Genomic DNA, 19791 nt, shown 5'->3' with positions numbered 1-19791 from the left:
CCAATTGCTTCCAGAGGGTGAGCATATTTACAACATTTTTCTCCATCAAGTATCCCTTGTTTACATTAGTTCTTCTTGCCACCATCCAACCAATTCCTTCCAGAAGGTGAGCATATTAACAACATTTTTCTCCATCAAGTATCCCTTGTTTACATTAGTTCTTTTTGCCCCACCCAACCGATTCCTACCAGAGGGGGAGCATATTAACAACATAATTCTCCATCAAGTATCCTTTGTTAACATTAGTTCGTCTTGCCCCCACCCAAAAAATTCCTTCCAGAGGGTGAGCATATTTACATCATAATTCTCCATCAAGTATCCCTTGTTTACATTAGTTCTTCTAGCCCCCACCCAACCAATTCCTACCAGAGGGGGAGCATATTTACAACAGAATTCTCCATCAAGTATCCCTTGTTTACATTAGTTCTTCTAGCCCCCACCCAACCAATTCCTACCAGAGGGGGAGCATATTAACAACATAATTCTCCATCGAATACTCCTTGTTAACATTTTGGTAGTTAGTAGCCAATTCAATTTGAAACAGATTTTTAATATCCTGCGAAAAGTGTTTTTGCCTTGGAAAACAAACATCAATAATAATTTAGCCTAGAGAGTTTCAAAGCACAACTTTCCCTTCCTTGCCTACTTTCCATTATCTTCAGTAATTGTTGACATTAACAACTGGCTAATTAGGATGCTATGGATTGTAAAAATAAATTGTAATTTCTTAGAATTCCTATGGCACATTAATCCCTTGATGTGAGTGTGGTGAGATGTGGTGGAATATTATTTCAGGTTAATAGCACTGTCTTTCTTTATTTGACGAACTGATATCGTGTTTTGAACATCAGCAGCTAGTTTTGATAAAACAGTTGGAATTGCCTGAGAATGACTTTTGACTTTCGTTAATAGCAAAAGAGTTCATCTACATGACATGGGGAATCCACATATTACAAATGAGATATATTTTTAGGTTTCTTCTTCAGATATAATGTTAACAAGGTTGGCAGACTGACCTATACAGACCAAGAATGACTTTTGACCTCATTCAACATCATTAAGGTTCATCAATGTGGCACAGAGCATCCAAACGTTAAATATGAGATACATCCAACATTCAATTCTTGAGATTTAGTGTTTAGAAATTTGTTAGAGTTTGAGAGCATGTTGCAAGCATACAGTAACTTACATTTAAACGTTAAAACCTACTCAAACAATAATTATTGTCAATTGATCACTTACATACATGTCCACAGTTTGTTTTTGACTTTTTTCAGATGCTTGTACTCAAACTATTATTAATTAGTGTCAAGTAATTGATCACTTGCCTTCATGTCCACAGTTTGTTTCTGACTTTTTGAGATTCTTGCACGGGTTAAGGCAAATCCATATCAATACAACAATAATTGATACTAAATTAACAACCAAAAGACTAATGGAAGCCATCCACCAACCAGGATGCACCCAATGAGTTATGCCTGTGAATATGAAAAAAAGGTATCTCACTTTGTGGCAAAAGGAAATAAATACTTTAGCTATCGATTTCAGATATCAAGCCAGTAAGAAGGGAGCTAAGCTTACCTTTCAATATTTTTATGAAGTAAACATTTGAGGTGACAAAAAACTGTATTCTTCTTCAACGTAGCTGGTTTCTCCCGCACAAACTGTGCACAATATGAGTGAGCAATATCATGTACTGTAATACTTCATTCGTTAAGAAACCTAATATTCCACAGTAAGAACAGCTATAGCAGGTTTACCTCACACAGTAGCCATGTGGGATCTACATTAATGGAATGATGTAATCATGTCATGATTCAGTCAGGTCTACGGTAGTGAAGTTAGATATAAAGATCACTAACACAGACAGGCTTACAGTAAAACATTTTGTAGCAGATAATATTAAAAGAAACCAACCTCTGCAAGTGTAATAAACTTAATCAGAATTTTAATAGGTGGATGATGCATGCTACTTGAGAGGGAACACCTTGGGAGAAAGTAGGAGTGGGAATTGAAAGCAAAGAGGACTTCTCATCAAATAGTCCAGAGTATTCAACAAACCAGTTTCTCTTAATTATAAAAACTGTTTAAAAATTACTAACTTGTTACAGGAAATGTCACGCTGTCCATCAGCCCATCTGAGTCAGTACAATTACACTGAATAGTCTCATATTCTCTGTCTACAATTATACCAGACGGTGGATAGCAGACTACTGGGAGGTTCCCATCCACATCATCTTCACAGACTGGATCGTTGTAGCCATGTAGCACACCCTTTATACCCATGTTATAGGAACTTATTGACTCTCTGTGAGGTGTTTCAATTGATGGGGGAGAAGACATTTGCCCTAAAGCAACCACAAAGCAAGACAGAAAGTATTGTCATTCTATAAATACATGTTTAAATATATATCTATGTATTGCATAGTTACCTGATATACTCATACTTGCCATTTTTCGAAATTAAGTATAAATACAAATCAAATATTACCTCCAAACTCCTAATTCGACTTTAAGCCTTGCACTCACACTCATGCTACTAAAATGTAATGTTAGATACTGTTGTTTGTCATAACTTTCCATCTTGCTAACTTGTACAGATTGTCAGAAATGTTCACCCTATTCCTTTGGAGAAGTAACCTTTCATTACTTCTGTTTGGAACTGAAATGACCTTGGCCTCATGTGCTCACTTTGACAATATTCCAACAAGATCAAAGTAGTCTAATATCCAGTAAGAAGAATTAATGTTGTTATACTTCAAGGGATATTTTACCAAAATCCCAGATCTGGGCAAGATATAAAAATCCAGATCTGGGCAAGATCTGGAATATCAATCTAAGCCAGATCTGCTCCAGATCTGGAATTTATTTCTGGCCAGATAAAAAAATTGGGCAGATGTAACTTGATATGAAATGAAGTTTTATATGGCCTATATAAAAATTATTCTGGTTACATTTTATGGCTTCCATATCTGGGCCAGATAAAAATGTATCTGCATATCCGGATTGACTACATATCCAGTTATATCTGGCTTTATTTGGCCAGATTAAACTTTATCTATATATCTGGAATAACTTCATGTAAGTGGGTTATGTCGATCAAATAGGAAATAAGGAGCCAAATCTACAAAGACTAGCATTGAGAGTAACTTTCTAGCTTGAACAGTTATCTCTGTTCTGGTATGGAAACCCATACAGAGAGCAAGACACATGCTAAATATAAACAAAGAACTGCATTGGAATATAGTAAAATTGTGTAATGTGCAAACTGATATATAATACATGTACATTCCAAATTTTGGGCACAGGTAAATCATCTTAATACTTACTCAAATAAATTGGCATCCTGCAGTACTGGTAAGCTTAAACAAATACTTGAAGGAACCTTAAGTTATTTATTCTTCTGTGGTCCTGTAGATGTTGATACCATTGCTTTGTGCTATTCCTCTAGTTGCAATATCTTTGCTTTAATAAATAAGTTCCAGAAGGGTGATATATGTACCATTCAGTATCTAAGTTCAGTCCAAAAATATATTACTTGTTTCCATCCGTTCCAAACTTTCATCCCTACTTCTAACTGTTCAGCAAAAGCTTTGCCAATGTCCTGACAACAATAGGTTATTTTTATGAATCTCTGTCACCATTACTTAATATACCAATACTTTCTATTAAACTCCCTTCTTCTCTCTACTCCTACCATATATACACTCCCAGTCTTATCTGGCTCCCAAAGTAACAATACACATATCTCCTTTGTCCACCAGCAGGCCTTTCCACTTACTCTCTAAGTCATCCTTTTTCCAGCTAAAACCCAGATAAAAAAGTAGCCCCGTCAGAGTTACCTCCCCCCCCGCCACCTCTTTGACTTAGTGTGCACAGTGCATTGCTTTTTCATTAACATATATGCATGTGCAGAACCTTAATATAGGGCAATGTAAACCTATGTGAAAATACACTATGTAAGAGCATAGTCTTACATGTATTATCAATACCTGGACTTGTATGTCCAGATAAAACTTGATCTGCATATCTGGATTGATTACATATCCAGTTATTTCTGGCTTTGTATGGCCAGATAAGGCTTAATAGGGCCAGATTAAACCAGTTATAAAGCCAGATCTGGGATTTCGGTAAGTATATTGTTCTCATAGTCCGTCTATTGTACTACAAGTCTATAAACATTCCATCTTTATAAAGAATTTTATCAATAGCATACAAGTTTCTACAATGAAAGCATGAGAAAAAAGTACTAACTTGTTACATGAAATGTCACACTGTCCATTAGCCCATCTGTGTCTGTACAATGACACTGAATAGTCCCATATTCTCTGTCTACAATTACACCAGGCGGTGGATAGCAGACTACTGGGAGGTTCCCATCCACATCATCTTCACAGACTGGAGCATTGTATCCATGTAGCACACCCTTCTCACCCATGTTATAGGAACTTACTGACTCTATGTGATGTGTTTCAATTGATGGGGGAGAAGACATTTGCCCTAAAGCAACAACAGAGCAGGAAAAAAAGTATTGTTATACTTATATATACTTCACTATAAATATATGTTATATATATATATTGCATAGTTACCTGATATACTCATTTGCCAATTTTGGAAATTAAGTATATATAAATACAAATCAAAGATTACCTCCAAACTCCTAGTTAGACTTTGAGCCTTGCCCTCATACTCATGCTATTAAAACGCATGTTAGATACTGTTGTTTGTCATAACTTGCCAAATTTTTCATTTTAGGAAAGTTTGTCAGAAACTTTAACCCTAGCTATTCCCTTTGGAAAAGTAACTTTTCAAAGATTTTAGCTTACTTCTGTTTGAACTGAAATGACCTTAGCCTAATGTGCTCACTTTGACAATATTCCAACAAGTTCAACATAGTATAATATCCAGTAAGACAAACATTACTGCTGTTGTACTTCAAGGGATGTTCTATTTGTACTCAGTTACTTTACAAAAGATTTAGAATATCAGTTTCTACATTGAAAACACTACCAAAAAGGTACTAACTTGTTACAGGAAATGTCACATTGTCCATCAGCCCATCTGAGTCTGTACAATTACACTGAATAGTCTCATATTCTCTGTCTACAATTATACCAGACGATGGATAGCAGACTACTGGGAGGTTCCCATCCACATCATCTTCACAGACCGGTTCTCCATACCTATGAACGATGCCCTTCCTACTTGCTTTGAAAGCTATCGCTGAGGTAGGTGATTGTGAAATTGATGGAGATTCTAAGAGCAAGAAAAGAAAACCAAAGTATATCATGATGTGTCCACCTTGTACATCTGCACAGATTTGCTTCAAACTACAAGTTAACACCTACAGTACATGTGGCATATTAAAGGCACAAATCTTTAGTAATATAATATTTGATATTTCATAGCACTTGATAGCCTGTCTCAAAGCGCTTTCCAGACGTTATATTACCACTGGAAATTAGTGTAAGGGTGGTCAATGATAACCTGTCCCAGAGACAATCCCTCCAGTCAGCTGCAGTGATATACTCCGCCCAATGGCAAGTTGCTGTACCTCACAGGTACCCATTTAACCCCTGAGTGGAGAGAGGCAAGTGAGGAAAGTTTTCTCTGCATTACTCTATTTTTGACATGGCACTCAGCTAAATCATAAACAGTTCATTTCCATAAATAAGAGAAAGCCAGCAATGCAATAATGTATTGAGGGTTTGATGTGTCACTAGATGCATCTTTTAGGTATCTAATATCTAAAAGTTGGGATCCCCTTTAAAGATATCAAGAGATTACAAGGTTTCCACAGATTATTCTCTGTTTCTCTGACATGAAAGGGCCATTTTATTCTATTAAAGTTCTAGAACATTACCAAAGTTGAAACTACATTGACTTCTACAAAGTGACTTTACACTATACACTATATATCTATCATGGAACATACTTGAAATTCCATCAAAGAAAACCAGTCTATATATATTGTCTGTGTGAACCAGATAATAACCAACTTAATATTAAATATTGTTGGTCTTAACTTTAATACCATCTTGATAACTACAGGGATGCTTTTCGGAAACATTCATCCTATTCCTTTGAAAGTAACTTTTCAAAGAGTTTTGCTTACTTCTGTTTGCAACTGAAATGGCCTTGGCCTCATTTACTCACTTGGACAATTCTCCAACAAGATCAAATTTGTCAAAACAGCATCACCAGGCAGAATGTATAAATTGCATTGCAAATTAACTTGAAAGTATTGTACATATCACTTCAGTAACACATCCACTGAGCAGTGTTATTGTAAAATGCGGTCACCCACAAATACACATGTACACTATTGTCCTCAAAAATGCATTGCAGTTTCTATGATGCAATTATAGTACTGTACAGGTAGCTCAAGTTTAAGAATTATAATGTCTCTGAAGATTTCTTTTTGAGATATTGTGCCTCTTGTATTTCCACACATGGTTCTCTGTTTTACTGAGATGGAAAGAACTCCATTACAAAACCAGAGGGAAACTCCTCCAAGCTGTTACTTGCTTTTAAAAACAAATGCAAATGCAGCACAAGATTAGATTACACACTAACCGGCTGAAGTTCATACTGCATGTACCTAAGCTGACCTTTGACCTTCACCTAAAACAGCAAGGTGGTTCTACTACTGTATGTATGGGAAAGGCAAATCAGCATAAGTTTCACATCTCCATTGAGACCTGACCTTTAGAAATTTTGTTGGGTTTGACTTAGAACTGCATGCAAACCCTACATGGACTTTCACCTTTACCAAATTGTTCCAACAATTTTACTTAAGGCCCAGTCACATCTCACCGGATTGCACGAACGGACAAGAGTACGCGCGAAAAACAGTCATCCGGTTATTTCCGTTGGCAAAAGTTGTCGCGCATGCATCTGGGGGTTGCAACGTACCGGACGTTCAACGGTGAAAACGGATTACAAACGTACAAGGGACGGACAGCAACGGACGAACAACGGATGAACAACGGAATAACAACGAACGAACTAACGAACACCAACGGATAGTAACGAATTTACAACGGACAATTAACGGATAAAGAACATACAAAACGTAGGAGTACCGGAAAAGTAACGGACATACCGGACTAGCAACGGAGAAGAAACGGTCTAAAACCTGGGCCTCCGGAGTGCCTCAAAATCAGGGGGCATCCTCATGAAGTTGATAAAAGATTTTGGTCTTCCATTCGCAGCTCCTGCATTAGTTGGTCATAAAGACCACAGTGCTGTCTTCTCTGTGAACCTAGCAAGGCCCTAGACCAGCATTTACGCCGAGCACGTCTCTTCCTTCTCTTCTTGACTTGTTCATTGGTCTTGATGTTGGCTTCAATGATAAGCATCTGTGCTTGTAAAGCTGACACTGTGGTCTGAAGCTTGAATCAAGTTTCTGAAGGGTACATGATGTAGGTGTTGACGGTAGAGGTTATAGGAGCAGAATGAGGCGTGGGACGCTTGGAGTGGACAAGGTGGAGGTACGCTGCATCTCCGTTCTATGTCCGTCTGTTATACTTTCCTGGCCTGAGTTCTTCCGTTTCTTCCGTGTTACGTCCGTTACCTATCTGTTCATTGTCAGTTCTATTCCTTTGCACTTCCGTTATTTCTACGTTAGCGTCCGTCGAATATACGGTATAGATACTGTACTTCTACGTTTCTTCCGTTCTTTGTCCGTTAATGAACCGGTGAGCAATAGCAATAACCAGAGACGAACGGAGAAATACAGTATGCCAAACGCATACAGAACGAACAAAACGCATGAGAAACTGATAAAACGGAAGCTTAACGGATTAGTAACGAATAAATAACGGAGACATTTTTCGGTGGATGTCCGTTCCAAGTTTTGTGCATGTTCAAAATCGACACCGGACAAACCGGACTGTCCCGGTAATGAAACGTAGACGGACGGAGGAGAACCGCAGACTAAACGGACACTAACGTACATCAACGGAGTGACATTTTTTGTCTTCGTTCCCTCTCCGTTATTGCAATCCGGTGAGATGTGACTGGGCTTTTACAATCATTTGGGTCATCTACCATGGATTCATGATCTTTTTATAGGTATAGTTCTCAAGATAAAGTACTTTGATAGTTTGACCATTTGAATCTCTGCTGAACCCAAATGACTTTTGACCTCCATCCCCAAAATAGGGTCCCTGTACTCACTATAAGAAAGACACATGCCAAATATGAGCTACTGTATGTGATGTAACCTATCTTCATTATCATGTTTACAAGGTTTGCGTTTATAAACCTTTACAGAGAGAAAAATATGAGAGCCAGTAATCTTTCCTATCTGGAGATATCGTGTATTTGTGTTTACAAGGATTTCAAGTTTTGACCCATGATAACCTTAAATGAACTCTGAAATACACAAAATTGTGCTAAACTTCACACTACAGTTCTAGGGCTATTCTACCACATGTGCATGAGCTCCTTTGATGTCCAGGCTCTATACTGTAGATACAGCATTTTTGAAATTTTTCCAGTTTGCCTTCTGCTGACCCCAAATGGTCTTTACCTCCACCCAAAACAGTTATGGAAACTACATGCCACATATGAGAACTGCATAGAATATCTTGAGATATCGTGTTTAAAGCTATTGCATCACACACACACACACACACACAAACGCCAACTTAACTGCATAGGTAACTTGCCTCCATTAGGCAAATAACCAAAACACAGCTTTGTAGCTCATTACAAAATCCTTGTATAGAGAACGAGATTCATGAGATTGACAAGAACCTATCAAAATTATAAAACAAGATTTGGGCTATCTAGATATTAGACATCTGTTTGTGAGTATTTATCATAAAATGCATACACAAATCTTTAGTTCAAAGTGAACTACTCAGCAAATATCTAATTATATTGATCACACATACAGAGATTGCACAACAATGTTGTTCAGTAACAGGGCAATAATGAGAGGCTCTACATAATAACTACAGTATTACAAACTAGTCAAATTCGACTGCCACAGTGTGCAAGAATGATTCATTCAATCGAAATCGAAAAACTGTCCTAGATTTAGACATCTGTTTGTTAGTAGATATCGTGGAATGCATATCATTTTAACAACCAGTGGCTACAAACCTTTGGACAAAACTAAGAGCCTGTGATCAGAATAATAGTTGTACCCATCTGCATCTCCTCTAAGGCAACGGTAATATCTGGCACCATCTTCCTTGCTAACAGACTCCAGTTGGATACTACCATTGGCGTATAGAGTACAATTGATAATTCTGTCATCGCAGTCAGTATGTCCGCCTTTAAGATCATATGCTAAGTCTACAGGGCTACCATTAGTCATGGTTTCCCATTTCAGGTAACCTTCTGCCACTTTAGTCTGTAACCCACATTCTATTGTTGCATCTTCCCCTTCCTTAACAACTGTAGTACTGAACTCCTGTGCCTGAACAAATGACCCTGCATGATGGAGAAATAACAACATCAAACAACGTACTAATAACCTTATATGAGCATGTTGATAAAATATATATATTTTAACATGTATGTGTAGTACTAATGACGACGACTGATTCATTTGATTACACCTTTAATGAGGTTTTAAACAACAAAACACAACCAGCAAAATGAACCCAAGTATATAACACGTATGAGGCAGAATAATACATGGAAGGCCGTAAGGGTCAAAAACACCTACAGCTAAGATTAACAATATAATACAATAACACCACATAGAAACCAGAAAACACTTGACAACGTTCGACATAGAAGCATGTTTAAGGTCCAAACGATCAGGAGGTTTACCTTTCCTCGCTGAACGCCTTATGCTTAAAGTCTCTTTTACAGCCAAACTATCCTCAGCTTCACAACCCACTGGGAGCCTTTTTTATCAACACTTGGGACTTCCTCAGTCAAATCCCTACTATCAACTAAAAGTTCAGTTCCATTTCCGCCCTTAGGTCCTCCCCTGAGGTCATTATTCTCTACCACACCAACAGGGGCTAGATGACGAAGTGAGACTGTCGATTCTCTGCCGTCCTGAAAACGGACATGAGCATACTGGGGGTTAGCCTGAATGAGCTCAGCCTTATCGACTAGTGGATCCGTTTTATGAGCACGAACATGATATTTAACAAGCACAGGACCTGGCGAGCAAAGCCAAGAAGGGACAGAGACCCCAGAGGAGGATCTCCTGTGGAACTTCAAAAATCTCTCGTGTGGTGTTTGATCAGTAGTGGTACACACGAGGGATCGAACTGAGTGAAGGGCATCAGGTAGGACTTCCTGCCAGTGCTTAGCAGGTAGTCCTCTTGTTTCTAGGGCTAACATTATTGTTTTCCAAACTATCCCATTGTACCTGTCAGTTTGACCGTTACCTTGAGGGTTATAGCTTGTCGTTCTACTACATGCCACACCCCTCAACATAAGAAATTCAGTAAGTTCCTTACTCAAGAATGCTGCCCCCTGTCAGAGTGGATGTATGCTGGGGTTCCGAATAGGGAGAAAACCTGACAGAGGCAAGCAATAACTGTTGACGACGTCATATCGGAACATGGGAAAATAAACGGAAATCTTGAAAACTCATCGACTACTGTCAGAAAGTAAATATTCCTATTGGTGCTAGGCAGTGGTCCCTTAAAGTCTACGTTGAGCCTCTCAAAGGGTTGAGTAGCCTTGACTAGGGGTGAATTACAAGGCTTGTAAAATCTGGGTTTAAGCTTTGTACAGACCTTACAAGCTGCTGTCATCTTCCTCACTTCCTCTATCCCGAATGGAAGGTTCTTCGATTTGATGAAGTGCCACATTCTAGTAACTCCTGGGTGACACAACGCATTGTGAAGCTCAGCGAAGTTGTCTTCTATGCTAATTGCCGAACAGAATGCTCTAGTCAATGTGTCGGGTGGAATGTTTTCACTTCCTGGGCGATAGACGATATCAAACGTGAAACACGAAAGTTCTATTCTCCAACGCCTCATTTTCTCATTCTTTATCTTGCCCTTGTGCTGAATGTCAAATACATAACTGACAGACTTTTGGTCAGTCGTCAGTTTAAACCGCCTGCCAATTAGGTAATATGACCAATGGCTGACTGCTTCAATGATAGCTAGTGCTTCCTTCTCAACTGCTGGGTGATTCTTCTCAGCTCCATTCAACGGACGGGAGAAAAAGGCGACTGGCCGTCCAGCTTGATTTAGTGTCGCTGCTATGGCTACTCCTGAGGCATCTGTTTCCACTTCGAAAGGAATAGTTTCATCAATTGCCGTTACTACAGAGTTTTCAATGTCTGCTTTCAGACGATCAAAGGCTTTCACAGCCTCCTCCCCCAAAGGAAATGTGGGGGATTCAGTCAGTGATTTAACTTTGGAAGAAAAGTTAGGTATCCAGCGGGCGTAATAAGCAAACATTCCCATACAAAGTCGAAGGGCCTTCAAATTCTGGGGGATAGGCAGTTCCTTCAAAGGGCGGAGCCGCTCGGGGTCAGGTCGCAATTCTCCATCTTCAATTACATACCCTAGGATACTCAGTTGCTTAGTCGCGATAACGCTTTTGTTTTCCTTAAAAGGTAATGTTCTTTCGACGAGCGGCATCCAGGAATTTCGCTTGGTTTCGTACTAATTCGGCTTCATTTGCACCTCCTACTGTTACATCATCTAGATAGGCAAACGTTGCCTCGAGGCCCTCTTCCTTGATAAAATTATCAATTTCTCTCTGGAAACAGGGAACTCCATTTGTTATCCCGAATGGGAGCCTAGTATACTGGTATAGGCCCCTATCAGCCTCAAAGGCAGTATATAGTCTATCCTCAGGCTGTAAGGGTATTTGGTGGTAAGCATTGCGCAGATCGAATACATGTACTGAAAACTTTGTACCGGGCGATATTGTTCACAATGTCATCAATGCGGGGCAGTGGGTGTGGTAGCTGTCTGGCAGCGTATAGCGATTTATTGTCTCCGAATAGTCTATGACCAGCCGTTTCTTGTGGTTGTCGTTTTTCGTTACAACCACTTGGGCCCTCCAGGGTGAGTTACTTGGCTCAATTATTCCTTCTTTTAGCAATCGTTGGACTTCGCTACTTATGAAATATCTATCATCAGCGCTGTATCGTCGAGACTTTGTTGCAATGGGTTTACAATCAGCTGCCAGATTAGTAAAAGGTTTAACAGGGTCAACCTCCATAGTGACAAGAGGTTCATTTCCCTGCTGGTCCAGCTTAGCATCGGCAAAAGCACACAGTACCAACGGAGGCAATGCGCCACCGTACTCCAAGATGACGCGTTCATGCTTTATTTGGAAATCTAGTCCTAACAGGACATCGGCGCAGAGATCCGACATAATATGTAGCTGTGTTTTTGGATACTGCTGACTATTTAGCTCGATTAAAACTTCAGACTTTTGAGAGGACTTTTGTTCAAAAGATGTGGCTGTCATACGAACTGACAATTCTGCTCGCTTCGCGGACAATCCGAGCTTCTCCACAAGTATGAAGCTATCGGTACTTCCACTATCAACCAGACAGCGATTTTACCGTTAACCTTAATTTCTATCATTGATCTAGTCAGGGATGTCCCAGCTGATGCAATTGTTGGTCTGTCAAACAACGCTGAAGCTGTAGAAGTCCTTTGGGAGTTAGCATTTTGCGATGACCAGCACATTTTCCAAAAATGACCCTTTTTGCCACAATTGTTACAGTCCTCATCTCGTGCAGGGCATTCTGAACGAGGATGTCTTTTGTAGCCACAGAAATAACACTTGCCAGGAGCGCCGAAACTAGCTCCCCGAAGTGATTCTTGTGATTGCTTGCTTTCGCGGGCAGCTGCACTTACAGATGAGTTTTCTGCACCTATTGTTGAACCACAGCTGTAAGATTCTGAATTCTTTTGAGCCGCCTCAAGTGACCTAGCTTGGTCGAACATTGTCTGCAAATCTAATTTCTTATTTTCTAGTAACCGCTGTCTAATAATTTGCGAGTACAACCCACTAATGAACGAGTCCCGAATATATTCATTTCGGTTTTGTTCTGCCGTTACCGCTTTAAAGTCACATTCTTTGGCTAATGCTTTAAGTGTCTGAAGATACTCGTTGAGTGATTCCCCTGCATTTTGTTTACGCGTAGCAAGCCTATGTCTAGCAAATATTTCACTTGTTGGTTTCAAATAAAGTTCCTTCAAGATCTTTAGTGCAGCTCCGTAGATAGTGCACTCTGAAATAGTTTCGTATATTCGTGGTGATACGAAATTAGTCAGTATACTAAGTTTATCAATCTCACCGGTACTAGGCGTTGGTAGTACTTGCACAAAATTTTCAAATGTTTTGATCCAGTGAGCCCACTCCTTCGAAGCACTGTTCGAATTTGGGTCAGTCTCTAGTCTCTCTGGTCTGAGAGCTCTCTCCATTATGTTGTTTAAATTGTAGCACTAATGACGACGACTGATTCATTTGATTACATCTTTAATGAGGTTTTAAACAACAAAACACAACCAGCAAAACGAACCCAAGTATATAACACGTATAAGGCAGAATAATACATGGAAGGCCGTAGAGGTAAAAAACACCTACAGCTAAGATTAACAATATAATACAATAACACCACAGTATGCAACATGTATAGTTTTTATCTCAATTTAAATACTTGTTTTAAGAAAATCTACAATAGCTTTGTCTTTTTTACACCTACTGTTGTCTAAAACCACAAACAGCTGTTGCTTTGTACGACTGAACAGACTGTAATAGTAATGTTTGCACATTACAGGAAAAGTACAGAGTTATTTAAATTTCACATGCAAAGTCTTAGATCACAACAGTTTGACCATTTACCTCTTTGTAGCATTTAAGCACAGCAAAGTGAACTACTGTCACCAAAAAATATCTGATTATATTGATCACGCACACAGATATTGCACAACAATGTTGTTCACTAACAAGGCATAAGTACTGTATCAAAACCTAATTAGATATGACTGCCACATTGTGTAACAATGATCCAACAGTCACACAAAATCAAACACTGCTCTCAAAACTGAAACCACCCCATTTTTTAAGTAAACTAAACATAATGGTTACTCATGGGGGTCATGGATCTATAGACAATAATATCAAATGTCTAGCAGTTATAAGTAAACTATTGTACTGTATACTGTCCACAATACATTAAAGAGTACTTCACTCACCTATAACAATCCAGTATATTGCCCATGCCATTCTGAGATGATCCCACATTTTGTGTACTGTAGGTCTGAAATGTAATGTAAATATCATATGTCCAGTATAAACTATTTACTGATAAATTAGAGTGGGGTGAACATGTTAACACTGTCCTGGCCAAAACTAATCAACGTATGTTCTTTCTACGGAAGCTCAATTTATTCAGACTAGACGCACCTCTCATTTCTTTGTTCTACAATGTGGCCATCGAGACCATTATTACATTCTGCTTGGCTGCATGGGGTGGCAATACGACCGCTAGAGACATGGCTAAGATTAATACACTTGTTAGAAAAGCGAGGCGAGTTTGCCGGTCTGATGATCTCAGATCAGTAGATGAGCTGCTTGTCAGGGTAACTAAAAGAAATATTATGTCAATTACGTCGTCGGAACATCCTCTAGGAAATCAGGTTGAGTATAGCAGTCAAACTGGCAGGCCAATTGTCATCAGATGCCGGACAGAAAGATACAGACGTTCGTTCTTGCCAAGGGCCATTCTTAGCCTTGCCAACAAGTTTTGTAGGAAATAGTGTTTTTCTTCTTTTTTATATGCCAGTACATGGATTTTTTTTATTGTCTTAAGAAATGTATATATTATAAATCATATGTTTTGATGTATTTATGACTGTTTTATGTATACTGAGATGGAGTGAACTCCAATTCCTTTCATGGTCAATAAAGATTCTTATATCTTATATATCTTATATTTACACAGTGCATGACCTGGAAAGAGAGCGGACTCTCAGATTGGCTTCACACACCCTCTGGCACTATGGCCCCTGGCAGTAAGGTGTTTTTCCAAAGCATCTGTACATGGCGAAACAAAGAGGAATTGCTAGAGCAAAAGCGACAAAGTGCTTTCCAGACTTGCAGTGACAGGGATTGCAGCTTGAAGAATGGAGATACTGGTGTGTGTCTGTGGGTTTGGTGTGTACTTGTCTGTAGAGATAGAACTGTGTTCCTTGCAAACGGTCACATTGAATAAGTTAACCTGTTGGTGAAAGCACTCAGAGGTGAATTTGATGGTGCTGTGGAAAGAATTGATGTGATTGATGAAGGTGAGCAGGCTTTCCTCAGCACTGGTCCAAACGAAGATGTTATCAATAATCAATGTAGCACCACCAGATAAGAGGACGGCAGGGAGCTGTACTGAGCATTCGTTCTTCAAGGCTAGGCATTAACAGACAGGCAAACGAAGGAGCCATCACGGTATATATCCATGGCAGTCCCGTGTCTTTGAAGGTAATACTTGTCCATGAACGTGCAGCTGTTTGTTGTGAAACCTGTTGCATGATAACTTTGATGTCAGAGATGGGTGGAAGCTGAGCTATGAGAAGAAGAGCTACTGTATGAGAAGAGTTATGACAACACAGATTATGTTAAAAATGGCACACTCTGAGGGACAAACTAAAACGAATGACCGAATGACAATTGACGTTGTACAGGGTTAAATATCATTTGTGAATGACAGCGAATGACAGCGAATGACAACGAAGGACAACGAAGGACAGTGGTGAGTGGAGATATAATGAGTGGGTGGAGTAAATGCGGTTATTGGTTTTCTGCGCAAAATTGATTTGAGGAAAATCGCATGTTACGTGGTTGCAGGGTTTTGGTGCAGGGAGAGTTTTTTTTTGTGAGAATGCGCTTGAGTGCTGTGCTTTTGACATTTACCTCTGTAAAGCCGTTTCAAGATAGTATTGTTAGTTTCTAACAATTAATATCGAGAAAATGATGTTAAATTTACTTTTTAAAATCAGACTTACAATTTCGCTTACTATAAGGTGCGTTTGTATCTTGTTCGTACTTTACTAGATCTGTAAGCCACGCACTTCGCGTCCACTCGGTTTGCGTGGCTTTAATATACCCACGAAGTCTGAACTGTGATATCCGGTTGAAGCAAATGTCTGTGCTGTCATTACTGTCATTCGTTTTTGTCAACGCAATTTTTTAGTGTGTACAACATATTGTCATTCGTTATGTGTAACGCAATTGTCATTCGTTTTAGTAACACCCCACTCTGACTGTGACTTACGTGACAAATAAAGAAGAAAATGTTTTCCTCCAATGATATGTGGTGTGTGAGAGCAAGGTGAGCTACAATTGTCAAGTGAGCTATAAAGGTTGATCTGTAATACCATCACCACTGTTGATCAATGTTACTAATTTAAGGATTAAAGGACTTTAATAACGTCACACATTACGATAGAGACCAAAATCTTAACAACAGATACTTTTTATTTTTTCTGATTACAAGTCTGCGCTTAATTAAACGGCAAATTCATACTACGTGAAACTGTACATACAGAAAAATATAAGTTAAACTTAAACAGTATAAACAAAATTATAGCACCAAACAACGTAGGCCAAGGCCTAATGCTACATTAGCCTACAGGAAATAAGAGAGAATGTTGTATAGCCTATGTTCGTTCATGTTCCATTCCGAAGATTTAGATAATTTAAATTAGGAAATCATTCCAAATCCAAACACATAGAAACCATCAAGTGCCGACTGGTGATAAATTGTACTAACCGAAAACAACCGTTGATTTTGTTCTACTGAAACGACTATGGCTTATTTATTGAGTTGAAGTTCGCGGTAACCGGATATTGTATGTTAGCACCAATCAAGTTTCGTGTTTTAGCCAATCGCTGCCAAGCACCCCTAATCAAGATGTCTGCGCCCATAGATGAAAACAAAGGATTTTCGCACATGAGAGCGATAGCTCCCACTAGTCTATGGAACGCGAATATGGAACGCGAAAAGGGCAACCTTATTTCGCTGTCTAAACTAAAGTTGTTGCTGCTGTTTTATCATGTTGTTGCTCAAACTTACATTGTTGTCTAAGCTTACGTTGTTGTCTAAACTTACGTTGTTGTCTAAGCTTGTCTAAACTAACGTTATTGCCCAATCACGTGATATAAAAAATATGGGCATTTCGCGCGAAATTCGACTTGCGCTGTATATACATACGCGTCTTTAATTTACTGACCAATTACGAAATAGTCAGTAAGATTGACACATATCCCGACCCAATTACAAGCCGGTCAACGCTCTCCACCATGCTACATACATGAGCTGACCCGGCACATTTGCTCCTCTAGTAACTTCCCGTATATGTGAAGAACCAAGGCGGCCTTGTCCACAGGACTGTTTTCCTAAACCCATGCAGCAAGAACGTACGAAGATCTAGAGAGGACATGGTTAAAAAGAAAAGAAAATATTACGTACGTACGTAATAATACTACGTACGTACGTACGTGCGTACGTACGTACGTACGTACGTAATAATTATCACGTACGAACGTGATAATACTACGTACGTAGGTAATAATATCACGTACGTACGTCATATTACTACGTACGTACGTCAAAATTACTACGTACGTACGTGATAATTACTACGTACGTACATAATAATTACTACGTACTTATGTAGGGATTATCACGTACGTATTTAATAATTATAACGAATGTAGGCCTACGTATACGTACGTGTTTAGTGATATAGCCTATGTTAACACTTGTCTAACGTAAGCGAGCCTACGTTGTATACTGCGGGTGATACATCTTCATATCAAAGATGGAGAGGGATGAACTTGTTCGTATGCACATTAATTTAGGGTTTAGCCAGAAGGAAATCCTTTATTACTTTGACAGCAAAGCATCGGATAATAGCTAGGCGAAAGACATCTCAGGCGCATTCTGAGGAGCCTTTTCTTGTATCGCATGAAACATTCAGACATTGTGGATGTGGAGATTTTTATATTGTGGCAAGCCTAAGCACATACATTAATGTGGTGTTAGTCGAACGAACGTACCAATTGTCTGTCAACGGCATTTTTTAGTTAACTATAAGTATAAGCTTGACTTCTGTGGTATACGTATCTTGCATGTTGACAAATATGTTACAGTATGTACGTACCGCGAACCGCCACTTCTTACTATCTTCAGTATATAACGTAAAATTATCACGTACCTTACGTACGTGATAAATATTACGTACGTACGTAATATTTATTACGTACGTACGTTATAAATATTACGTACGTACGTAATAAATATTACGTACGTACGTAATAATTTTTTTTTACCATGTCCTCTCTAGATCTTCGTAAGAACCAACCCCCTGCGTATAGTAATCATTATGAAGCCCACGTGGTAAAGCAATTGTTGAACAGCGCCTATGGCAACAACGTAAGTTTAGACAACGAAATCAGTTTGCCCTTTTCGCGCGTCCACGCGCGAAAAGGGCAAACTGATTTCGTTGTCTAATCAAAGTTTGTTGTTGCCTAAACTAAAGTTGTTGCTGCTGTTTTACCATGCTGTTGCTCAAACTCGTGACGTTGATGTCTAAAATTCCGTTAAACTTAGCAACGAAATAAGTTTGCCCTATTCGCGTTCCATAGACTGGTGGGAGCTATCGCTCCCCTGTGCATAACTTCAAACAGACTCAAAGTGCAAAGCGTAAACGAGAAGAATGGCGACTTCCAGCCCGACTTCAAGCGTGTATAGTTAAGTTGAAGGAGCATAGAAATAGAGAAATCGCGAGCGGTCGATTCGGGCGTGATGAAGAAGTCAGAATTTCGACATAGCCTACCTATTACTTACTAGCAGTAGTAGGCTAACTAACTCGGACACCCCTAAGAAATACACGATTTCACCATGAAAACCTACAGTAAGAGCCACTTTCACGAAAAACTACAGTGTGTTTCTCTCCAAACCGACCGTGTGCAAGAATATACTCACATACAGTATTTGTCAATAAAAGGAAGTTATAGTTTTGGGGTGTTTCAAAGCTTAGGTTTCCGAACTTCGAAGGGTCCATGCTACTAGTACAGTAGCATGGTGGGCTCATAATTGACGCACTTAGGGATTGGATTGACGATGTCTGTCAACATAAAATCAAAATCACTCAACTGCATGCATTTTTCATATGTGTAGTTCCTCAGAAATGTAATGATCTCAATATATTATTGTTCTGTGCTTACGTAACGTACAATTGAGAAGAATTTGACCTCAAAATGTCTGCTGTGTCAAGTTCTTTCATACCCCTAAATTGACACATTCGTCGATAAGCTAACTGTAGTGTAGACCTACAGTAAGTATACTGTACATCCACTGACTTTGGATGCTGTTTGCTATGCTCTTCTGAACCTCTAAGCTCAGACTGGTCAGGTCCCAGAGAGTAGTTGTATCATATTGAAGTAATTTTGGTTATTTTTTGGGAGTACTGTATATTCCCAAATGTCAAAAAAACATGTAAAACTGTGGGGAGGGTGTTAAAAGCGTAATAAATACCTCAATTTGGTCAGCAAATACAGCTGAAATGGATTCATACTCATGAAATATGTAATTCTGCATCGCTGTAAAAAGTTTCGGTTGCCTGCTGTATCATTGCTAGTAATAACTGAAGGTGCGTCAATTACGGGGGTGCGTCAATTATGAAGCCTTTCAGTTTACTAGGCGTAACTGTAAGGAATAGGAATGTTTCTGTTTCTGAAAGAAACTGGTTAAAAACCCCTCTCGGGTAACACAACGAGGATGTTGGTGTGCAGCGCAGCAGAGCTACAGTAATAATAATGTGTGGGCAATCT

The 19791-nt window shown here is 39.1% G+C and overlaps 1 protein-coding gene across 4 annotated transcripts in view; it reads right to left on the bottom strand.

The window, feature by feature from the left end:
* Window positions 1-1305: 1305 nt before the first annotated feature.
* LOC139976787 (uncharacterized) overlaps window positions 1306-19791 on the bottom strand; it is a 43730-nt gene continuing 25244 nt past the window's right edge. The window contains exons 1-7 of one of the 4 annotated variants that reach the window (XM_071985560.1): window positions 16727-16867; window positions 14160-14224; window positions 9118-9450; window positions 5029-5259; window positions 4255-4500; window positions 2103-2348; window positions 1306-1478 (exon numbers count right to left, since the gene is read on the bottom strand). In XM_071985560.1, coding sequence (XP_071841661.1) covers window positions 1321-1478; window positions 2103-2348; window positions 4255-4500; window positions 5029-5259; window positions 9118-9450; window positions 14160-14208 — 1263 coding nt within the window. In that variant the 5' untranslated portion in view covers window positions 14209-14224; window positions 16727-16867 and the 3' untranslated portion in view covers window positions 1306-1320. Of the gene's footprint in view, window positions 1479-2102; window positions 2349-4254; window positions 4501-5028; window positions 5260-9117; window positions 9451-10721; window positions 10857-14159; window positions 14225-16726; window positions 16868-19791 lie in introns of those variants that run through there. The other 3 variants (XM_071985561.1, XM_071985563.1, XM_071985562.1) reach the window with 3 other exon arrangements.

The sequence above is a fragment of the Apostichopus japonicus genome, chromosome 12 (assembly GCF_037975245.1).
Source record: "Apostichopus japonicus isolate 1M-3 chromosome 12, ASM3797524v1, whole genome shotgun sequence".
NCBI lineage: Eukaryota > Metazoa > Echinodermata > Holothuroidea > Aspidochirotida > Stichopodidae > Apostichopus > Apostichopus japonicus.
Note: the sequence above shows the minus strand (reverse complement) of the source record. Positions and strands in the feature narration are given on the sequence as shown.